At 38.4% G+C, this 17,626-nt stretch overlaps 1 protein-coding gene across 4 annotated transcripts; it reads left to right on the top strand.

The window, feature by feature from the left end:
* Window positions 1-1,428: 1,428 nt before the first annotated feature.
* LOC110047923 (synaptotagmin-2-like) lies at window positions 1,429-17,584 on the top strand. Of its 4 annotated transcripts, XM_020753672.2 has the most exons (9): window positions 1,429-1,567; window positions 3,000-3,192; window positions 7,030-7,204; window positions 11,576-11,843; window positions 12,021-12,123; window positions 12,847-12,905; window positions 13,184-13,814; window positions 14,390-14,579; window positions 15,186-17,584. In XM_020753672.2, the coding sequence occupies exons 4-9, from the start codon at window positions 11,587-11,589 to the stop codon at window positions 15,536-15,538; spliced, it is 1,593 nt and encodes a 530-aa protein (XP_020609331.1). In that variant the 5' UTR covers window positions 1,429-1,567; window positions 3,000-3,192; window positions 7,030-7,204; window positions 11,576-11,586; the 3' UTR covers window positions 15,539-17,584. The 4 variants fall into 4 exon arrangements, with proteins under 4 accessions (XP_020609331.1, XP_089140315.1, XP_089140314.1 ...); XM_089284189.1 differs by having other exon boundaries at window positions 7,030-7,200; window positions 11,576-12,123; XM_089284188.1 differs by having other exon boundaries at window positions 11,576-12,123.
* Window positions 17,585-17,626: the final 42 nt, after the last annotated feature.

Genomic DNA, 17,626 nt, shown 5'->3' with positions numbered 1-17,626 from the left:
TCTACGCCCAGGCCAAGGCGGTCGAGCACAGGTTACGCTTATCCCGGAGTGCCTAGGGACGTCCATCGCTCCGAGTTACCTCTGAGCCCTGGGAATTTCCCACTAGCACAGAGTTGCTAGGTCGGTTGCTAGCACACATTTATATTGTGGTATTCTCGGGTGAAAGAGAAGCATGTACTGTCAGTTTGAAATCTCCTCTCCAAGCTAAGAGTAGCTTGTGAACAGCTTCCCGATTGGTACAGTTTATAGGAAGGTAAAAAAAAAAAAAAAAAAAACGCGAGCGGAGTTATCCGAGAGCGGTCTGGGGAGGAAAAAAGGCGGGGAGCTCCTATCGGCGCTCGGCTCGCTTCGCTGGCCAATTTTTTTTTTTTTTTTTTTCGTCTTCGCCGAGAGCCTGTTTAATTACAGACTGCTCAGAAAAAATAACAGAGAAAACGGACAGACTTCTTGACTCAGAGTCCATCTCGCTAACCATATTTCTTTTTCGATCTTTTTCTTGTCGCCTCTTTCGTCGCTGAGCCATAGGCCATGTGCGCTCGGATTATCAAAAATGACCTTGCTTCCAGAATACTACATCAATGCAGAAACTGTTCATTTAGTAAGGATAATTTTGCTTGTCCTTTGTTGCTTTTAGTTCTTTTCAAAAGAGAATTAGTTCATTCGAATTTCTTGTTTTATTAACAAAAGCTTTCACTAGTGAAGGTAGAAAGGACTAGAATTCACAAGAGGAGATGAAAATCAACCATAACTACTTCATCTCACCTATTTTTTCCTCAAGGGAAGCGTTTATAATTTATCGCTGGCTTATTATTTATTTATATATTATTTATTGCCTAAGTTTAAAAATGAAAAAAAGCCAACGGTTTTGACTGTTTCAAACTTTAGCCAATATATTGAGTGTTAATGATGGCACTATTACGCAGATCTCGCCAGCCAAACTAACGAAGGAGGCAGGCATCCTTCGTGCAATTGAAAAATTCGACGTCATCCTAAATTTTGAAGCAGGAAGGATAACACGTGCGCATTTTGCCATCGTAAATCAGACACTTGAAGTTGATCATAGCCATAGACAGTTTACATAAGTTTGTTGAAATATATTAAAATATAAAAATTGATTTGATAACGTGACAAATATCTGCACCAGAAAAATAATTTATAACTTGGTTATCGTGCCAAATTTGAATTTCAATTTCCTTCCTGTAAGTCAGGAAGGAAATTAGTTGTTGTTCAACCCGCGGGATATTTACAAAAGTAAAAGGAAGAGAAGTCCTAATCTCGTTCAATATTACACCTATATTTGTTTTCCTCTTGCAGTTTCATAATTGCTTTCATGTCACGGGCTTTATTAGCGGATCAGAGTTTTCAGGTTTTTCAGTGCTTAACTTTCTGACTGATATCGACGAAAACAAAGCCTATATCAGCTGTTTTGTTTTGTTTACTTTCAGTGAAGCGTTACCTACGCGATGTCGAGGCTATTGGGGCTCGAGGTCTGAACTATGGCGCCAGTTTTGAAAGTCTTTGATTAAAAGCGCGCTTACGAGTAACACCTTTGGATAGAGCATTAAAGGTAAGGATTACAAATGGTTACGTTTACAATTTCGCTATAATGCTAGTAAGTCTTAAATAATGGATTTCAAACTTAACCGATTGGAAACTGCGTTCGATTTTGGAAAGTTTTTCAACTGACTCCGTCTACAATTTGTAATGCATGAATTATTATCGAAGTCGGTTGCACTTCGAAATTTGGGCTCGTCCTACACCTCTAGATCTGTTCAAGTGAATCTTAAATGTTCGCTTCCTTTTTGGTTTGCATCAACACCGAGTGATCTACAAAAACTAAGAGACTACAATAAACCCTAGCTATCGTAAATACGGTATTTCATTAAAAAAAATATTCATAAGCACCGATTTCAGCGTCGTTTTTACTGGTTAAAGTTATATCATTTAGTTTACAGTAAGAAAAAGTGCTTCATATTTTGGCTCAGTTCTGCAATAATCAGCACTTGGTGAATCTCAATCTGTGTGAATTTTCTTTTTAATGCCATATACTGACTTTGCCGTTGTTTGCTGTTTTATTATGCAAAATCTTGCAGACTCTTGAAGTTCAAATTTGTGACAAAACCCTTGGTCCAGTCCCTTCTAGCAACGTCAGCGAAATCCTGGTCGCTTTGGAAAGTTACAGACGATATGATCTGCAACTTATGCCACACATTGTCGTCGTTTATGTATTTATCTTTCCAGAGCGCTAGCTTAAGATCATTAGAATTCAAAGAAACAACAGTTCATATACTCTCCCGCCAATATTGATATCGAAAAAAGGCGCACTGCAAAATTTGTGGCAATTTATTTTTCATGAAGTTACATAGGGCCTTGATCGTCTGCTGGTATCTCGCTGCCGACTTCAATAATTAGCAGAACATCCAACATACTCGGTGCAAAAAATTACGATGTACTGCATTCAGATCAATAAACTATTACATTCTAATTAATTTGCATTCGTGTCACTTGATTAAATTTGCAGACTTCATTGTTAAGTTATCACAAACGGCAAAGGACATTGAATATAAATAGAACAATAATATAGTTGTCACCTTTATTCAATTTTATTCTGCGGATGAAAATGTAATTGGTCTATGGATTTTTTAAATTTTCTTCTTCATTTTAGTAATTTATATTGATCGCAAATTAATTCTCGGTCGATGGAAAAAATTTTGTGTGTCTCTCAGTTTGTTTCGATAACAATTCTTGTTATTAGATAATTTATTTTTTCTGTGCGTTTTAAAATTGCATGAGCGCTCAAAATAAAACAAGGTTTGAAATTCTGTAAACTCAGTTCAAATGTCTTTCGTCCGAACAAAACAGATCGACTCTTTGTCAAAAGAAGTCTGCAACTCGTTTTTCTCAAAAAATAATTCGCCCATCTTTTTGCAGTTGTAAAACATTTGAACTAGTTTCATAGCAATGATTGAAAATAAGTTGTTTTGTTTCCATCGCCTCAGGGTCACCCCAGGGAGTTCAAACGAAGGAAGACCGAAGAAAGCTTTTGGGTGAAGCGAAGTGTGGAGAATTGATTCAGTCCCTTTAACGTAATCCTGCTTTCTAGCAAGCTCTTCGCTTGGAGGAAGAATTACAACGTTTTCACTGCCCCAGAGAGTATTTAAAGATGTAAGAAGAGCTGAAGAAATGTGAAAGGTTGGTTTAAGTTCATCTTTTAGTCGCGTTCTGGGTTGTGTTAATTTATTTCTTGTAGTTCATCAGAGGAAGCATGTTGTTTATTCTTCCTTTGTCGCGAGGGCAAACTGAGTAACCCGCACTCAAATGGTAAATCAAGGTTTTTTAAACGATTCTAGGAAAATAGTTCGTCGTGGAAGATTGTCTTTTGTGTCTTTGGGGGATTTTTTTTACGATCTTGATGAAAGCGACCGATTATTTTCGAGTTAAAGGTTTTTCAAAAGTCCAGATTATGTCGCTGAGCTACTCATAAAGAGTTTCCTCTGAGGGTGTTTTCCGCTGTAAACAGACCCTCACACGTCTTTCAAATCGAAGGGTTATCGGAGTTTTATCTAGTTCGTTGTCTTTTTACTGGTTATGTGTAGTACAAAGTTTGCTTTCGTTCAGTTTGTCTTGACAGTCGAAGAGTAATGGACATTCGCCCTTACAATGGGGATTCACTTGCGTAAATCGCATAAATTAGCCGCTACTTTAAAATCCCTGCACGAAAAGGTTCGTTAGCTTTCGTTTAGAGAACGAACTCTTTTTAAAAGTATCTTAAGTCAAACGCTACGTTTAACACTTCATTTCTACTTTAACTTTTACTACTTAGAGCTTCTGTCAAGAAGACATTTACGACGTTTCTGCTTGTTGATTATGAAGAACACCCCGCCAAGAATATTCGGGATAATTAATGCTAAATATGTTCTGCTCCACGCTTTTTCGGCGCCATCCTCTACATGAAGCAGCTTAGGCGCTTTGGCAGTCATTTAGCGTCATCTTCTTCGAAAGCTTGCATTTCTGGGTTGTTCTGTGCGGGTTAAATGTCGTGTATTGGTTCTAATCGGGCTCTACTGGTCATATTTTGCGCGTCTCGTTTCGATTCGCTCCAGTTACTCAATTGTCTATTTGGTTGAAAGAATGAGGCCTGTTTCTTACGACAAGCATTCCTCGACATTCTCGGAAATATATTTTGGGACGTTTCGCACATTCTACTGATCATAAGAGGAGAAATGTTCCAAGGATTCGAAAGGATGTTTAAACACGAGGTTTTACATTCTGGGAAATGGAAAAAAGGCGCGCAATTTATGAATTTAATGATCTTTAATTGAATGCAGGCAATGAAGGGTGTCTAATTCGTAGGAACGTAAATAGGCATTTATATTTAAATCGCCCATCCTTGTTCAGTAATCTTTAAGTCTTTGAGTGTCGAGGTGAACTATTGATTATTGGTTAAAGGTTGCGCGAAAGAAATTTACGGTGGTACATGTTGAATACTAATCAGATTGGAAGCGACAAAAGCAAAAGATCTATGGGTTTCAACCAAATTTTTAGCGCTTTTGTTCATTCTTTGTTTTTATATAGCGCGCGAAAAATTACTCACTATACGTTTTCGCGCGTTCAACGTAAACGACTGAAAATTGATGTTTATCAATTGCCAAGATTGAAAATTACATTTGGCGCAAATAAAAAAAATGCCAAATAGCTCTCTGACCTATGGGATATAGATACGGTACTCCTGAGTTTTGTACCTTGAATGTTAAGTTATTTATGGAGCGAATAATTCATACCGGGAGTTGATCTTATATTCATTGAAAGCCTAATGAAGGGTATGGCGCTAAATTTTACGGTTCTGTAGTGAAGTGTCAGGCATACGTTAGAAATACGCCGGATCGCACTACAAAATTTAGCTTAAAACATTTAGCTTAGAGAGAATTAAAAACATTTCAGTTTTGGAAAATGTTTTTTAAAAATATACATTTCCCCATTATAAGGTTAACCTCACGAAGGCAGTCCCCTCGCGGGTTTCTACAATCAGTTTGTGACGAACGAATCAAACTTGAACTAGTGAGCTAACAATCAATCAAAGAAGAATCAAGAATATACTAATTTGTGAGAATGTTTTGGGAATGTAAAGAAAAAACATATTAAGTCCCATGAGAGAAACGGACACCAATTGAATGTTCGCTTGGTACGTAGGCTTTCTGTCCTGTACCAGCACTAATCCATTTCAGCTTTAAAACTGACAGCATCTTCGCACCGAAAACGTTTTTTTTCTTTTCGTCACTATCGTCATAGAAATTGGCTTCCTAGAAAATGTTCACTCTAAAGCGTTTTCCAATCGCTCCGTTTGAGGTAAAGACAGAGAACGCTGAATTAAGTGTGGACAAGACACGTTCTAGTGTGGGCAGAGTATCCGTTATAAAAGAACTGGTCATTCTTAGTGTGAATGCACTTGGGAGGTTTGCTAAGCACTCAAGCAGTTAGAGTTGCTCTCGGCTATCGCCTCGAGCAACTCCTAAAACGCTTCTTTCGTGCTCTCCAAACTTCCCGCATGCATCCATAACTCGATATACGCACGCTAAGCATGAACCAATTCTTCACTTTTTCTCAGTAGATGCCTAAACACTAATTAAAGCTGTTTTATAGTGACGTATAATCAGGAGTATTTCAGCTGAATTTATGCAGTTCATGCCTGAGATTGGAGCAATTCGTGCCGCTCATGGCTTTTATTCAACCAATTGGTTAACGAAGCATTCAAACTGTGAGCGTTATTTCAGTGCACACAGTAAAGGGGCTGTCTTGAGGAAAAGTTATGTACACGCTAAATGAGTCAATGTAATCATTATCATTTTTCGATTTTCCGTGCGTTCGTTAATGATATGAAAATGCTGTCGCGCCTTTTAATGGCTTTCAGAACCACCCAAATTTAAACTAATCAAATTGTTAACTCTGCACTGTAGACTGTAGAACTATTTAAAAAGAAAGATTTTATCACGGCTTTCTGTGATTTGATCACGCAAATTATAAGAAATCTGCACTTTTCGTGATTTAGCACTTTCACGTGACTTCGTCAGTTAAACCTCTGCTGGGAAGATCTTACTTTATTTATGTTTTTATTTGTTTATTCTAAATGATATGGTCCCCAGATGAGTAGAAATGAATGCGTTTTCTATGTTCTTTTACATAGAGAAAGATTGGCCTGTCTTCTTGACTTTTGTCACTGTCACTGCAAACAAGTAATATTGACGATGTTCGAGATTTATTTCCTGCTAAACTAAAAGAAAAAGATCTAACGTAATTTTCCAAGTCCTTTTAAAAACACAGTTGACTTGTCTGTAAAGAAACTGCAAACAAGATATGAAACAAACAAGGAAGACCTGAAAAGCCACTCTCAGCGCTCTGCCTCTCAACTATGATCATATCGTTACTAATTGTGAAACATCTTAACCACATACGTGTACTTGTTTCCTGGTTTTCGCTGTGTACTCACGCACGCGAACAAACGCTGTCGATGTTCCTCCACTGATATGGATCATTCACGGAGTCAATAACAGCATCTCCGCACACTGACCTTAATTCTTTCAACCAGAGATCCTTGGATGTTGACTTTGTTGCAGATATTTCCACTGTGTCAAGTGAAGATTATCACCTAAATGTTAACACTCTTACAACTGCTAAACTGACCAAAATATTTTGACGATATATTTTACACACAACAAACATTTCTCCCGCACAAGCAAAAATATCCGAGGTTTCTCAAAGAGAAATTCTCGTAGTTGCCACCGACATTTCAATAAAAAGTTTCGTCCTCGCTGATGCAGGTGATGATTAACACTTAAAGCTCTTTCAAACGAACTGTTTTTGTGATTGTTTGGTACTGTTTGTATCCAAAATTATTTTATGAAACCAGTGCACAATTAACTTATCTCGTGTGGTGTAAACAGAAAGGAAACTGATATTGTCAGTTATAAGACTGGTGCAGCTGTTAGCTAGTTCACTGATTTTATCATTTGTCTTGTGTTTGAATCAAAACAGGTGACGGATTTGAGTGGGTCGCCAAAAACTTTCACAATGACATGAATTTCGCTGTCGAGAAAGCATTGAGTTTCTGGAAGCGGTTGATTGTAAAATAGCATTGAAGCTAGAAGACGGCACGAGGCGAGATCCTGGATTTGAACAGTTTAAAAATCGGAATAACTAGCTAAAGTAGGTAAGTCAAAAGCCAATTCTGTGTGCACGTTATTACGCTAAAACAACACTTACTAGCAAATGGAAAATCACCTTATCTAAGAAATCGAAAAATCAGTCGTAACACTCTTAACGAGAAAAGGAATTTTGCCACTCTAGTGTTGCAATGCTCGGTTTTTTTTGTTAAAAAAAATAGTTAGTATTTTTGCCTGCGGGTCTTGTATTGATTTATTATCTGAAGATCATAAATCTCATTTCAGGTTCTAGGGTATTTGTGAGGTTTACCTCGAACTTCCATTAAAAGGGCTAGAATTTAGTGGACATGAACAGAGCGTAAAAGTTCACATGCAACGCTTCTAAAAGGTTTTACAGTGCAGCCGGGAAATATATTACAAAAGACAGAATGCATGGTTGTAATGGATGGCATACTCAAGAAAAAATTATCATCATTACATAGAAAAGGTTTATTTGTGAAACTGAACAAAAAACTCAGGTAGTGATGAATAATATATTACAAAGTGACAATCCGCTACAAAACAAAACCAGTTCAAATTTTTGTAATTTGCATTTTCTACTTTTAATAGTGGCCCTGCTCGGCACGGGAAATTTTTTCTGTGAAAATTCGAGTTTATTAACACTCTAATATCCTTGAAACAAAGGAAGAAATATTTAACGTGCTTTACTCGGGAAAAGAACTTGCCAGAACGTTCAATTTTTTTAGATAACGTTGCCGCAAGTCTAGCTATTATGGACAGTTTTTGACCTGATAAATTAATTTAGACTTGCCGATCAAACGAAAAAATATTGCCTCTAATTTTTCAGCAATTTTCGTGCCTTACAATTAACAATTACAAGATTAAAATATGACAAACTAGATTCAAAACTAAAAGACACAGTTTTGTGATAAATATTGTAATGAAAATATAACTAGAATGTCGCCGCAAAAATTCCTTGGGTAAAGGTGTTAGCTGCACCTGAATCAAAAGATTTCGTCGTCGTTTTTTCGTCTTCCGTTGTAGATCGAGATAAGCATTGTTGATCGAGTTTTGGCTTGACGATTCCAATTTTCAGGTAAAGATTGTTTTTTGTTTGATTATTTTCTTTTTCCCGTCTGTTTCCTTGTTTTTATTTAGAGCGGATATACACTTGATTAATCATTCATACGATTGTACGGGAAGCTGAAAGTTAATGATAATCCACTTGATATTTGTCTGTTGCTTTTCGGCTGTATCTGAATTTCCATATCCCTAGTGGCTGTCAGTTCGCAATTTTTGGTCCATTTTGTGTTCGGCGTACACAAGCGCTTGAAACAGCTCTAATTCTTATAAAATGATGAAATTTTTTTGGTTTTGATTTCGTTTCAAAATTTACGTTTCCACTTTAAGGCTTACCCGCCTCACATGCACATTATAAAGGTAGATTTGTGGATTCACTGTTTTGACTGTTTTTTCTTTAATTAAACAAAGAGCTAGAGCTGAGAAAGAATCTTCGTACCACATCTATTTACCGCGTTAAATAACTTAGGAACTCTCGATCTGGTCGAGAAGGGTTCAAAACGAAAATATCCTTTTTTTAGTTATCGCAGGCGAGAACTTAGTGCAAAAGAAAACAGTAACATTAACTTGCTTAAAAATAAGACATTCATGCTTCATTTATGTTAAACGGAAATAATCTGACTTAAAATGTCATACAGTATAATCGGAAGCAAAATATCAAAACTCGGCGAACATCCTTCACACCACCTTAGTTAGTTCCCAGGCGTCCTCGGCGCTGGGGAGAGAAATCTGGAACCTATACCGAGAGTATTGACGACAACCGAGAAAAGCGCTTCCCGCGCTTAGTTCGATAGAAACTCGGAGATTTGCGGAGAATCCTCAAACTTAACTGTGGTTTATTGGGTTAATTTTCATGTTTTTATAAGTTGCGACATGCTGTGAAAAGCGTCGACTGATATCGATATAACTCTGTCGTCGAGCGATGTACGTAGTCTTTTGACGTCATTTTGTCCCAGTTTAAAAATGCAAAGCGCTATTAAACGAAAATGTTTTCAGTTTTGTATTGTTAATCAGGGAGATGTGTTTACATGTATTTTTGCTCTACCTTGCGTACAAATTATAAATCTTTCCTGTTTGTTAGTTTCGTGAGGCGGAAAATTTCTCCCTTATAACTGAGTAGGTTGGATCGTTAGAAAATACCTAGAAATTAACAACAGCTTTAAATGACTTTCACTCATTATTAAATTTAATCTCTTTATCATTTCCAACTGAAAACAGCCTAAAATTGTCTGATCCACGGCGTTATTTCTTGTTTTCGGGATCACGCGCGTGTATCTCGAATGTCAGTTGCCACGAGCCTTTCTGTCAATGTGCTCTTAAAACAAGCCATCTTAAAGTAAAAAAAATAGATTCGTCAATTTATAGGGAACATGTAGCGAATAAAATATATAGGCAATCATTTCATCGATAAAATAGAAGTTATAGCTGGTAGACGCCGACAATTTAAACTCGATTTGTCTGCGGCCTGTTCAGAAAAGTGATTTTACGTTTTCGGCTAGCTTTAGGAAAACTCATGCAGTTGAATGATTGCAACGAGAGAAAGTGATTAATTTTTTACTGGAAAAAAAGTGAAAGCTATTTGTAGTTGAATGACCGAACTTCGTCGAACAAAAATTGTATTTGGCCGTTCAATTCCAAACCTAGAGGGAAATTCAGGGATGGTGCTGAGATGGTTTTCGCTCCGCCGACATTTTACATTCGTCACTGTTCTCCATCTCTGCCAATCAATTCGATTCAAAGTGACAGTGTTTCGAAATGCTGACATTATATTTAGCCCTGCCTCGCCGCAAATGCATCAGAAAAAGAAGTTAATCAGTAGAGACACGAATTAGTATTGCTTCTGCAGTGTAATCTGCCGCCAAAATACAGACAACCCTTAGTCAGATATGATATATATCGTGCACGGCCTAATATTTAATACACATAAACCCATGAAGGATAAAACGCGATGTTTGTAGAAATTGTTGTGGCATGAAGACCGTCAAATCATAGCGCCCAGGCTGTAATTAACTGAAAATTATTCAGATCAGATTAAGACCTTTATTTTGACAGAGTTCTACGCCGAAGTGGAAAGGTCTTGTTATTAATTTAACACTTTCACCACGAAAGAAAGACCATAATCCGTATTGCCGTTTCGCGCAGTTCTCTCTGTTCGTCTATTCTTCAGTCTAGCTTATGAAAGATTCTTCTCAAGCATCTTTCACCAAAGATTTACGCCTTTTATTTGCAAGGATTTAGTACCGAAGGTGAGCTGTATCATTCTTTTCCTTAGAAACCTGAAGTACAAGGAAAACTTATCTGTTTAGGGGAAGTTTAAGTTTTTATCTTTCCTCAATCGCTTCATATGCGCGAAATCTAATTTTAGTCTATCTGACCCTTTTCATACAGTCTAAATTAAAACGATATGAGGAAATATATTTATCACCTTTGCATAGTTAATTTTTAGACATCCCTTGCAGTGGAAAAACAAACAGCTAAGAAATACTCTCTTATTCATTTGTATGTTAATTCACGCCCAGTAATGATGAAAACCGCAGGAATCTTCTCGAGTTTGCGCTCTGAGAATTGGCTGAACAAAAAAAAGGCGCGATGTAGTTTTATTATAATTAACTGTTACTTAAATGACAATTTTTTTTAAAGAGGGTTCATAGTTGCAAAGTTTAGAAGACGTTTTTCTTTCCAAGGCTAACTCTGCATTGATATAATAAATATTTATGAGCTGGGAAATTAGTAGGCTGTTTCGATCCCAAAAGGTGGAGATATAACATTTTCGGAAAAAGAGCTTTTTGAATCTTTCAGTCTTTGCAGAATTACCAAAGATTTGGAAGATCACCGACATTAAAAGACACGTTATCTAAGAAAGATCGAAACTACTCTTCCATATTGGTCGCAGGGTCTCATCTACCCTCCGAGCAGAGTCGCTTCGATTTTTCCCAGATACGTCGGAAAAGAGGAAAAAGATCTAGGCGCCTCTCCTCACCGGGTGGTGAGACAAAAAGGTGCTGAGAAACTTGCTCCCATTTTATTTTTAGTGAAGGGAGAAGTTGTAATTTCCAATTGCAAACATGAATTGCAAGAGGAAGCTCGCATTGTAGGTGTATTTTCATATCCTATTATTGTGAATTCCATGTTAGGTAATAGCTTCAGGGCTCCTATTGATAGCAGAGATGCTTTGTAAGCTCCCTGAAGGGATTACCCTGAAAATTTACCTATAGATTTTTACTTTTAAATAAAGGTGTCGATGTATCTTCCCCTAGTCGCTTCATGGTGAAGAATTGATAATATTAGCAGTAATTATCCTACAAGTTTTCTCTAACAATATTTTTTTTCCCTTGCAGATTGTAGCACAATGGATATCATGATAATGATAATTCTCGGCATAGTAGGCGGTGTCATGATCGCCACTGTAGCAGTTTGCGGTATTTACTACTCGTACAGAACGAAAAATGACCGAGAGAAGGAGAAGACCGCGGCAAAAGTCGCCAAGAGTACACCCGCACGGAGGAGCGTTCGTACAGAAAGCGAACCATATGTTGTGTACCAGGACGAATCTCTTGTGGATTTTGACAGCATTCCTGTACAACCTGAAACTAAAAGACCAATCAGGTATTGTTATCTTTCTTGCTCATTTTTCAAAAAACTACCTTGCATATTCATTAGGCTGGCAACACACTTGCAACGCACTTGCTTGCAACTGGGCTTACAACACACTTGCAAGAGGCATAGTTATGTCAAGTACAATTTTACGTCATTTCGTCATTCAGTTGTGATATTGGTTCCCAGGTCACCCGATGACGTGTATCCCCCGCTGAGAGAGGAAGAGCAGGACGACTACCTACTGAGTAACCTGGATATGGATATCAGTCCCACCTCGGTCATACCACCGGTAGGTCACGTGATCACCTTCTTTGAAGAGCACACTAAGGGCTTGTCCTAAATCAGCCCAGGGCGTTTACTCTCCCAGGATCGCTTGTAAGGAGTCCTAGATTTGACAGGAAACACTTTATTCTGATGACGTAGTCTAACGGAGATCGGTGTCTTCTCTCTGATTAGTTTTAACGCGGGAGCAGCAACCAATCAGAGACACTGCACTGATCTTTGTAGAGCTACGTCATCAATACATAATTTTTCGGGTCCAGTCTCACAAGTCTCCTGAGTGGGAGAAGAATAAGACGAGCACGCCAGCTGTCAAGAGTCCGTTTGCGCAGACTAGTCTGTGGCAAGAACGCTAACTAAGCTCACATTTGGTGTCATGTCCACTTGTGTTTCAGCTAAGTCTGTGTTCAAGCCTAGTGGTTCGTCGCACCGGCGCTTATCCCTGGTTTTCCTAGAATAAAGTGACAAGGAGTATTTCTACCCTCCCTCCCCCCTTCATTACCACCCCCGTGAATGGATGCTAGCCTATCGCAGGGTTACCCCAAGCATTAAACTCGTGGGTACCCATTCATACACCTGGGTGAAGAGAGGCATTGGGTGAAGTGTCTTACCCGAGAACAGAACACAATGACTGCGGCAGGAGCTCGTACCACGACCGCTCTATCCGGTGTCCAGCTCAATAACCGGTTTTCTTCATCATTAAACAGATTATTCTTTCTCGATTTATTTCTAGGAGGAAACAATAGAAAGGAAAGGATGTTTGGAATTTACCTTACATTATTATCAATTAAGGTGAGTGTTTTACTTCCCATTTATAACTTAGTGTTATAGTCCCCTTCAGAGCCAAAGCAAAATATTGGTCATTACATGTATCCTTTTATCTATGCTCATGACCTAAAGTTTGCAATTCAAATAGTCTATTTTCTACCTTTTATCGTCTCTTTTCTGGTCTTTTACAGAGAAAAATTTTAACTTTTTAGTGGGTACAATGCGACCTTGCAAAAAAGACATCTTTCTTGAAATGACTAGAAACACTCATTGCTACATTTTTTTTTTTTTGTAATTCGCAGTTCTACCTTAACGCTAACATTAATTCGTCTTGGTGACCTTCCTCTGCGGGTTTCCACGGGCAAACCACCAGACCCGATGGTCGAGTTCGAGATCAAATATGGCCATGACGGCAAAATCAAGTCTGAAGTGTATCATACAACTTGTAATCCACACATGTACGAGAGCTTCCGATTCGAAATCCCTGTCAACGACCTTGGAAACCAGACGCTAACATTCAAAGTGATTGACATGATGAAAACGAACTTACCGGAGCCACCACCCCCACCGGAGCCCCCACAGGACAAAAAGAAGAAGAAGAAAGAACCACCGCCGCCGCCACCTCCTCCTCCACCACCCCCACCCCCCACGCTGATAGGATTTGTTACGGTTCCTCTAGTCAGCGTGGCGATGAAGAAGCTATTGTCCGATACTGAGATTACAATCCTGCGTGACGTCATTAAACTCAAACCCAGGCGTTCCTCACCAGAGAAGGTTGAGAGCACTGGAGGCGAGACGGTTGCATCCACTACAGGTACTGGTACAGATGACTTTGAGGATGCACTGGACACTGTGGACGCCGAAGATAAAGATAAGAAAGATAAAGAAGAGGAAGTGGAAGCAACTGAAGACAATCAGTCTAAAACCTCTCAGGTAAGTGTTGTGGTATTAATGCCTTCATTGTGACAGGTCACTCGCAATGTTCTTTGCATTCGTTATTTGAGTTGCCAAGCAGTGTGACGTAGCGTGACGCAGCGAACCATAGATAACGTTTTTAACGGAGAATATCAAAGTGATGCACAACTAAATTACAATGTGCAATTTGTTACGTGTTACAAATGTACCAAAAAGTATATGTAAATTAAAACTTAAAGATTAAAAAAGTGTTTCCATTTTATTACCGCGAGTTTGTTTCGCCTTTGTACTTTCTTTTTGTTACACTGTTTCCTCTGTCATTGTTTTGCTGTTCATTGTTACATAATATGAACTGTTAGTTATCTCAGTGGATTACACTGCGTTGACTTCTTTGCAATTTTATATCTGTTCAGGCAAATGTCGCTGCAATTACTACTTTATGTTGCATTATGCAGATTAGGTTTCATTTAAATATCACTACACTATGTCTGGCGCGGGCTATCTGTCGCATAAAGTACTGATCTACGAACATTTATGCTTTTGGTATCGTTAATACATTCCATTGCTTTTCCCTCCCAATACCATTTTGATAGGTGGAAGAAAAACCACCAGAACCAGTCCCCCCAGCTCGTCCTTCGGTCACATTTTCCCGTGAGGTGGAGTCGGAAATTATGGGACCTGCGCTGCTGGTGTCGCTGGCATACCTAAAAACATCTGAGAAACTCACGGTGATCGTGATGAAAGCGCGAAATTTAAAATTACTCAGCAAAAATAAAAAGCCCGGTAAGTGGAGTTTCTGTAATTGAACTAATTGGAAATTATGCTTAGTAATAAAACTATACCTTTCTCAGTGTCATAATCAGAAACTGTCAAAGGATTATATTTCTGATAACTATTAAAGAAAGAGAAAATACGCCATGTCGTTTCGCTCGTAAACGCAACTTTTCAACTAGTGGTGCTTGCCTTTTCTGCATGATATCCGAGAATGACGACAGGTTTAGAGTTTTATGATATCTCAGTGGCGGGGCCCCCATATTTTGGGTAAGAAAAGAAGAAATTACAGAAGGATGAAAAGCCGGCAGGGCAAGAAAAACAAAACCGCCCCTTCCCCTTAGCTCAAGGTCTGGATCCGCCACTGTATCTGAGCACACACTTACTGTACTATTTCTTCATTCAAAAACATTAAGAAGGTCGAGGAACCTGAATTCGCTCAATCAGTTATCAACGATCAAAATTTGATCATTCCACTTGCATCCAAGCCCAACGAAATTCATTAGCTTGCAATACATTTTGCCTAGTAAGGCAATGCAAACAACACAGGAGTGTGTTTTTAACTGTATAATTCCAACTTTTTTATGTATATATATATATATATATTTCATCTTTTAGATCCATTAGTTAAAGTGTATATTAAAATGGGCGATAAAAAATTGAAGAAACGCAGCACAGTGGTGAAAAAACACGACGTGCTCCCTGTTTGGAACGAAGCGTTCAGTTTTGCCATTCCCCATCGAATCCTGCTCAAAGTCTCAGTTCTTTTACAAGTGAAGCACTTTTCTGAGCGAGGGAAAAAGAGGTTGCTCGGGAAAGTCGTGATAGGACAAACAGCAAACGACGAAGCGGTGGATCACTGGAACGCCATGCTGACGACTGCAACATCTATTGCCAAGTGGCATTCATTAGAAGAAGAAAAGCCAAGTGTAAAGAGAAGCAAAACGCCGACAAAACAAAAGGCGACGTGACATTTTTGAGTTGTGTACTCAATAACAAATGGCCAACATCAAGCTCGCAATGAAACGTGGGTAGCCATTACCACCTGATTAACTTTTTGACATGTTGCTGTGACATCATGCTGCTTTACCCAACGCTTGGCCCATCAAAAACGAGTTTGATCATCTTTCAGCACTCAAAATAGTCACGTGCCGATACGCTGTTGGTGCCGTTTTTTGATTTGCTGAAAAGTTTGGAAAACCAACTGAGTGGATGCCAAAAAAAATTAAAATTAAAATTAACAAATTCAGCGATAAGTCGCGTTTTACTCTAACTTTTGTTGTCAGTTGATATGGTTTGATGATATCTAATGGTTATGTCTACAAGTATACATTAAGGTTTTTTGTACATTTTTCTACGATTTGGCCTTCTGTTCACATGTTATAAAGATGACATGAGAAAATTGTTTGTTCGTTGTTGTTAAAAACCAATCTTTTGAAGTGGAGGGTTTTAAAAAGATAAACAGTTAACCGTATTTTAAAAACACTTGCGTTTTGTTCACCGAAAATTGGCGCGAGATTTCAACTTATGAGGGAATGTTTGTTTACAATAATTGCCGCATTAGCATTATGGACCTAGTAGTCTCTTCGTGTTGGTCATTTGGTTTGTTTTTCGAGTCACTTCGGACTTCACCTAGAATCTCTGTTCTCTTACAAAATTTTAAAACTTCTACTTCCAAGCTGTAAAAATAAGCTAATTATGTAGCAAAGACTAAGTAAAATCGATTAAGATAGCTCGCACTGACTGATCAGTGCAAGTAATCTTTTATTAGAGCGGTTTTCCATCGAGGGTCTAGAGTAATTCGCCCTCGGTTTGATTTACCTGTACTGCGCTCTGTGATTGGTGTAAAAAACATCTCACGTCAGCGGATGAGCCAATCAGATACAACGGCAGAGATTTGGTCGCCAGCGTTTTCCCGTGCTTAGCGCGTAGGGTATTTATTTTGAGCTCTTGTTGGCTCCCCGCGTAGTTTACGTTGGTTGTGATTAACTTTCTTTCTGATTTTTTTGGTCTTGGTTCAGTTTCAAGAAACTCAAATGAAAACCGCTCTATTGAGAGACAATTTAAAATAGGTAATTGCTACACCTTCTACTGTTTTGAGGAAAACGCCCTTTTGCTGGAACAATATTCCCAACTTTTCCTGTTTGGGCCATGAGCAATAAGAAAATTGAGAATTCGCACATTCAAAAAATACCATTCGATATGGTTTAATAAGTGAGTGATTTCGTCATTCTACAAATTATCCCAGGTTTGGAGGGGAGGGAAAGTTGCCGGTTGATAGGGTCCGTTTTTTACCCCTCCCTCTCCCCCACGCCCCCCTCGAAAGGTACGAAGGAATGAGTTTTGAAGCGCATTTAAGTTTTCAGTATCGTGGGTGGCAGGGTGGGGGAAAGAGTATTTATTTTCAAGCGTCTTCTTTTAATGGGAGAAGGGTTTGTTTTAAATGATATTTATAACAGCTAATGCCTATGAAAATTTACAACTGTACAACTACTAATATTAACTTACAGCTTAGGTTTTATGGAACATGTTAAGTTCTAACGAGGAGTGTAGAGCTTACTAGAGGTCTTCAGAGGGGAAGGGGGGGTTCTTAAAAGGAGAGCAGAAGAGATGTTTTTGGCATCTGCACTGGAATACGTTTTATAACCACGTTTTTAATATATTGTTTCATTGTGGTATTTCAGTGTAACCGATTTGGTATATTTTTGCTATCTGTTATTATCTGAATAATTACCTTTATTACATGGCTAGCTCTGTGAGCGAGCAAGATGAACTAAATCCTGCGCTGTGATTGGCTACCCGAGCGGGCAAGATGACCTCTATCTTGCCCGCAATAAAGAATTCCCCGAAAGCCCTACAATAAATCGTTTATTGACGGTTAGTTAATAAACCATCATGTCTATATTGTAAAGCTGATAACTGGATTTAGCGCTGTTATACAGCTATTGATTGAAAGAAGTCATTAATTTCTTGTCATTTTCATGACGCCCTGGAAAAATAAAAACCCTCTTAATAACGTTTTCTTTTTATTGTCTCAATGCGCATGCGTAATTAGTTAA

Source organism: Orbicella faveolata, unplaced genomic scaffold, assembly GCF_042242905.1.
Source record: "Orbicella faveolata isolate gen_17 unplaced genomic scaffold, um_ofav_v1 contig_13, whole genome shotgun sequence".
NCBI classification, from domain to species: Eukaryota; Metazoa; Cnidaria; class Anthozoa; order Scleractinia; family Merulinidae; genus Orbicella; species Orbicella faveolata.
This window is presented reverse-complemented; position numbering and strand designations above follow the sequence as displayed.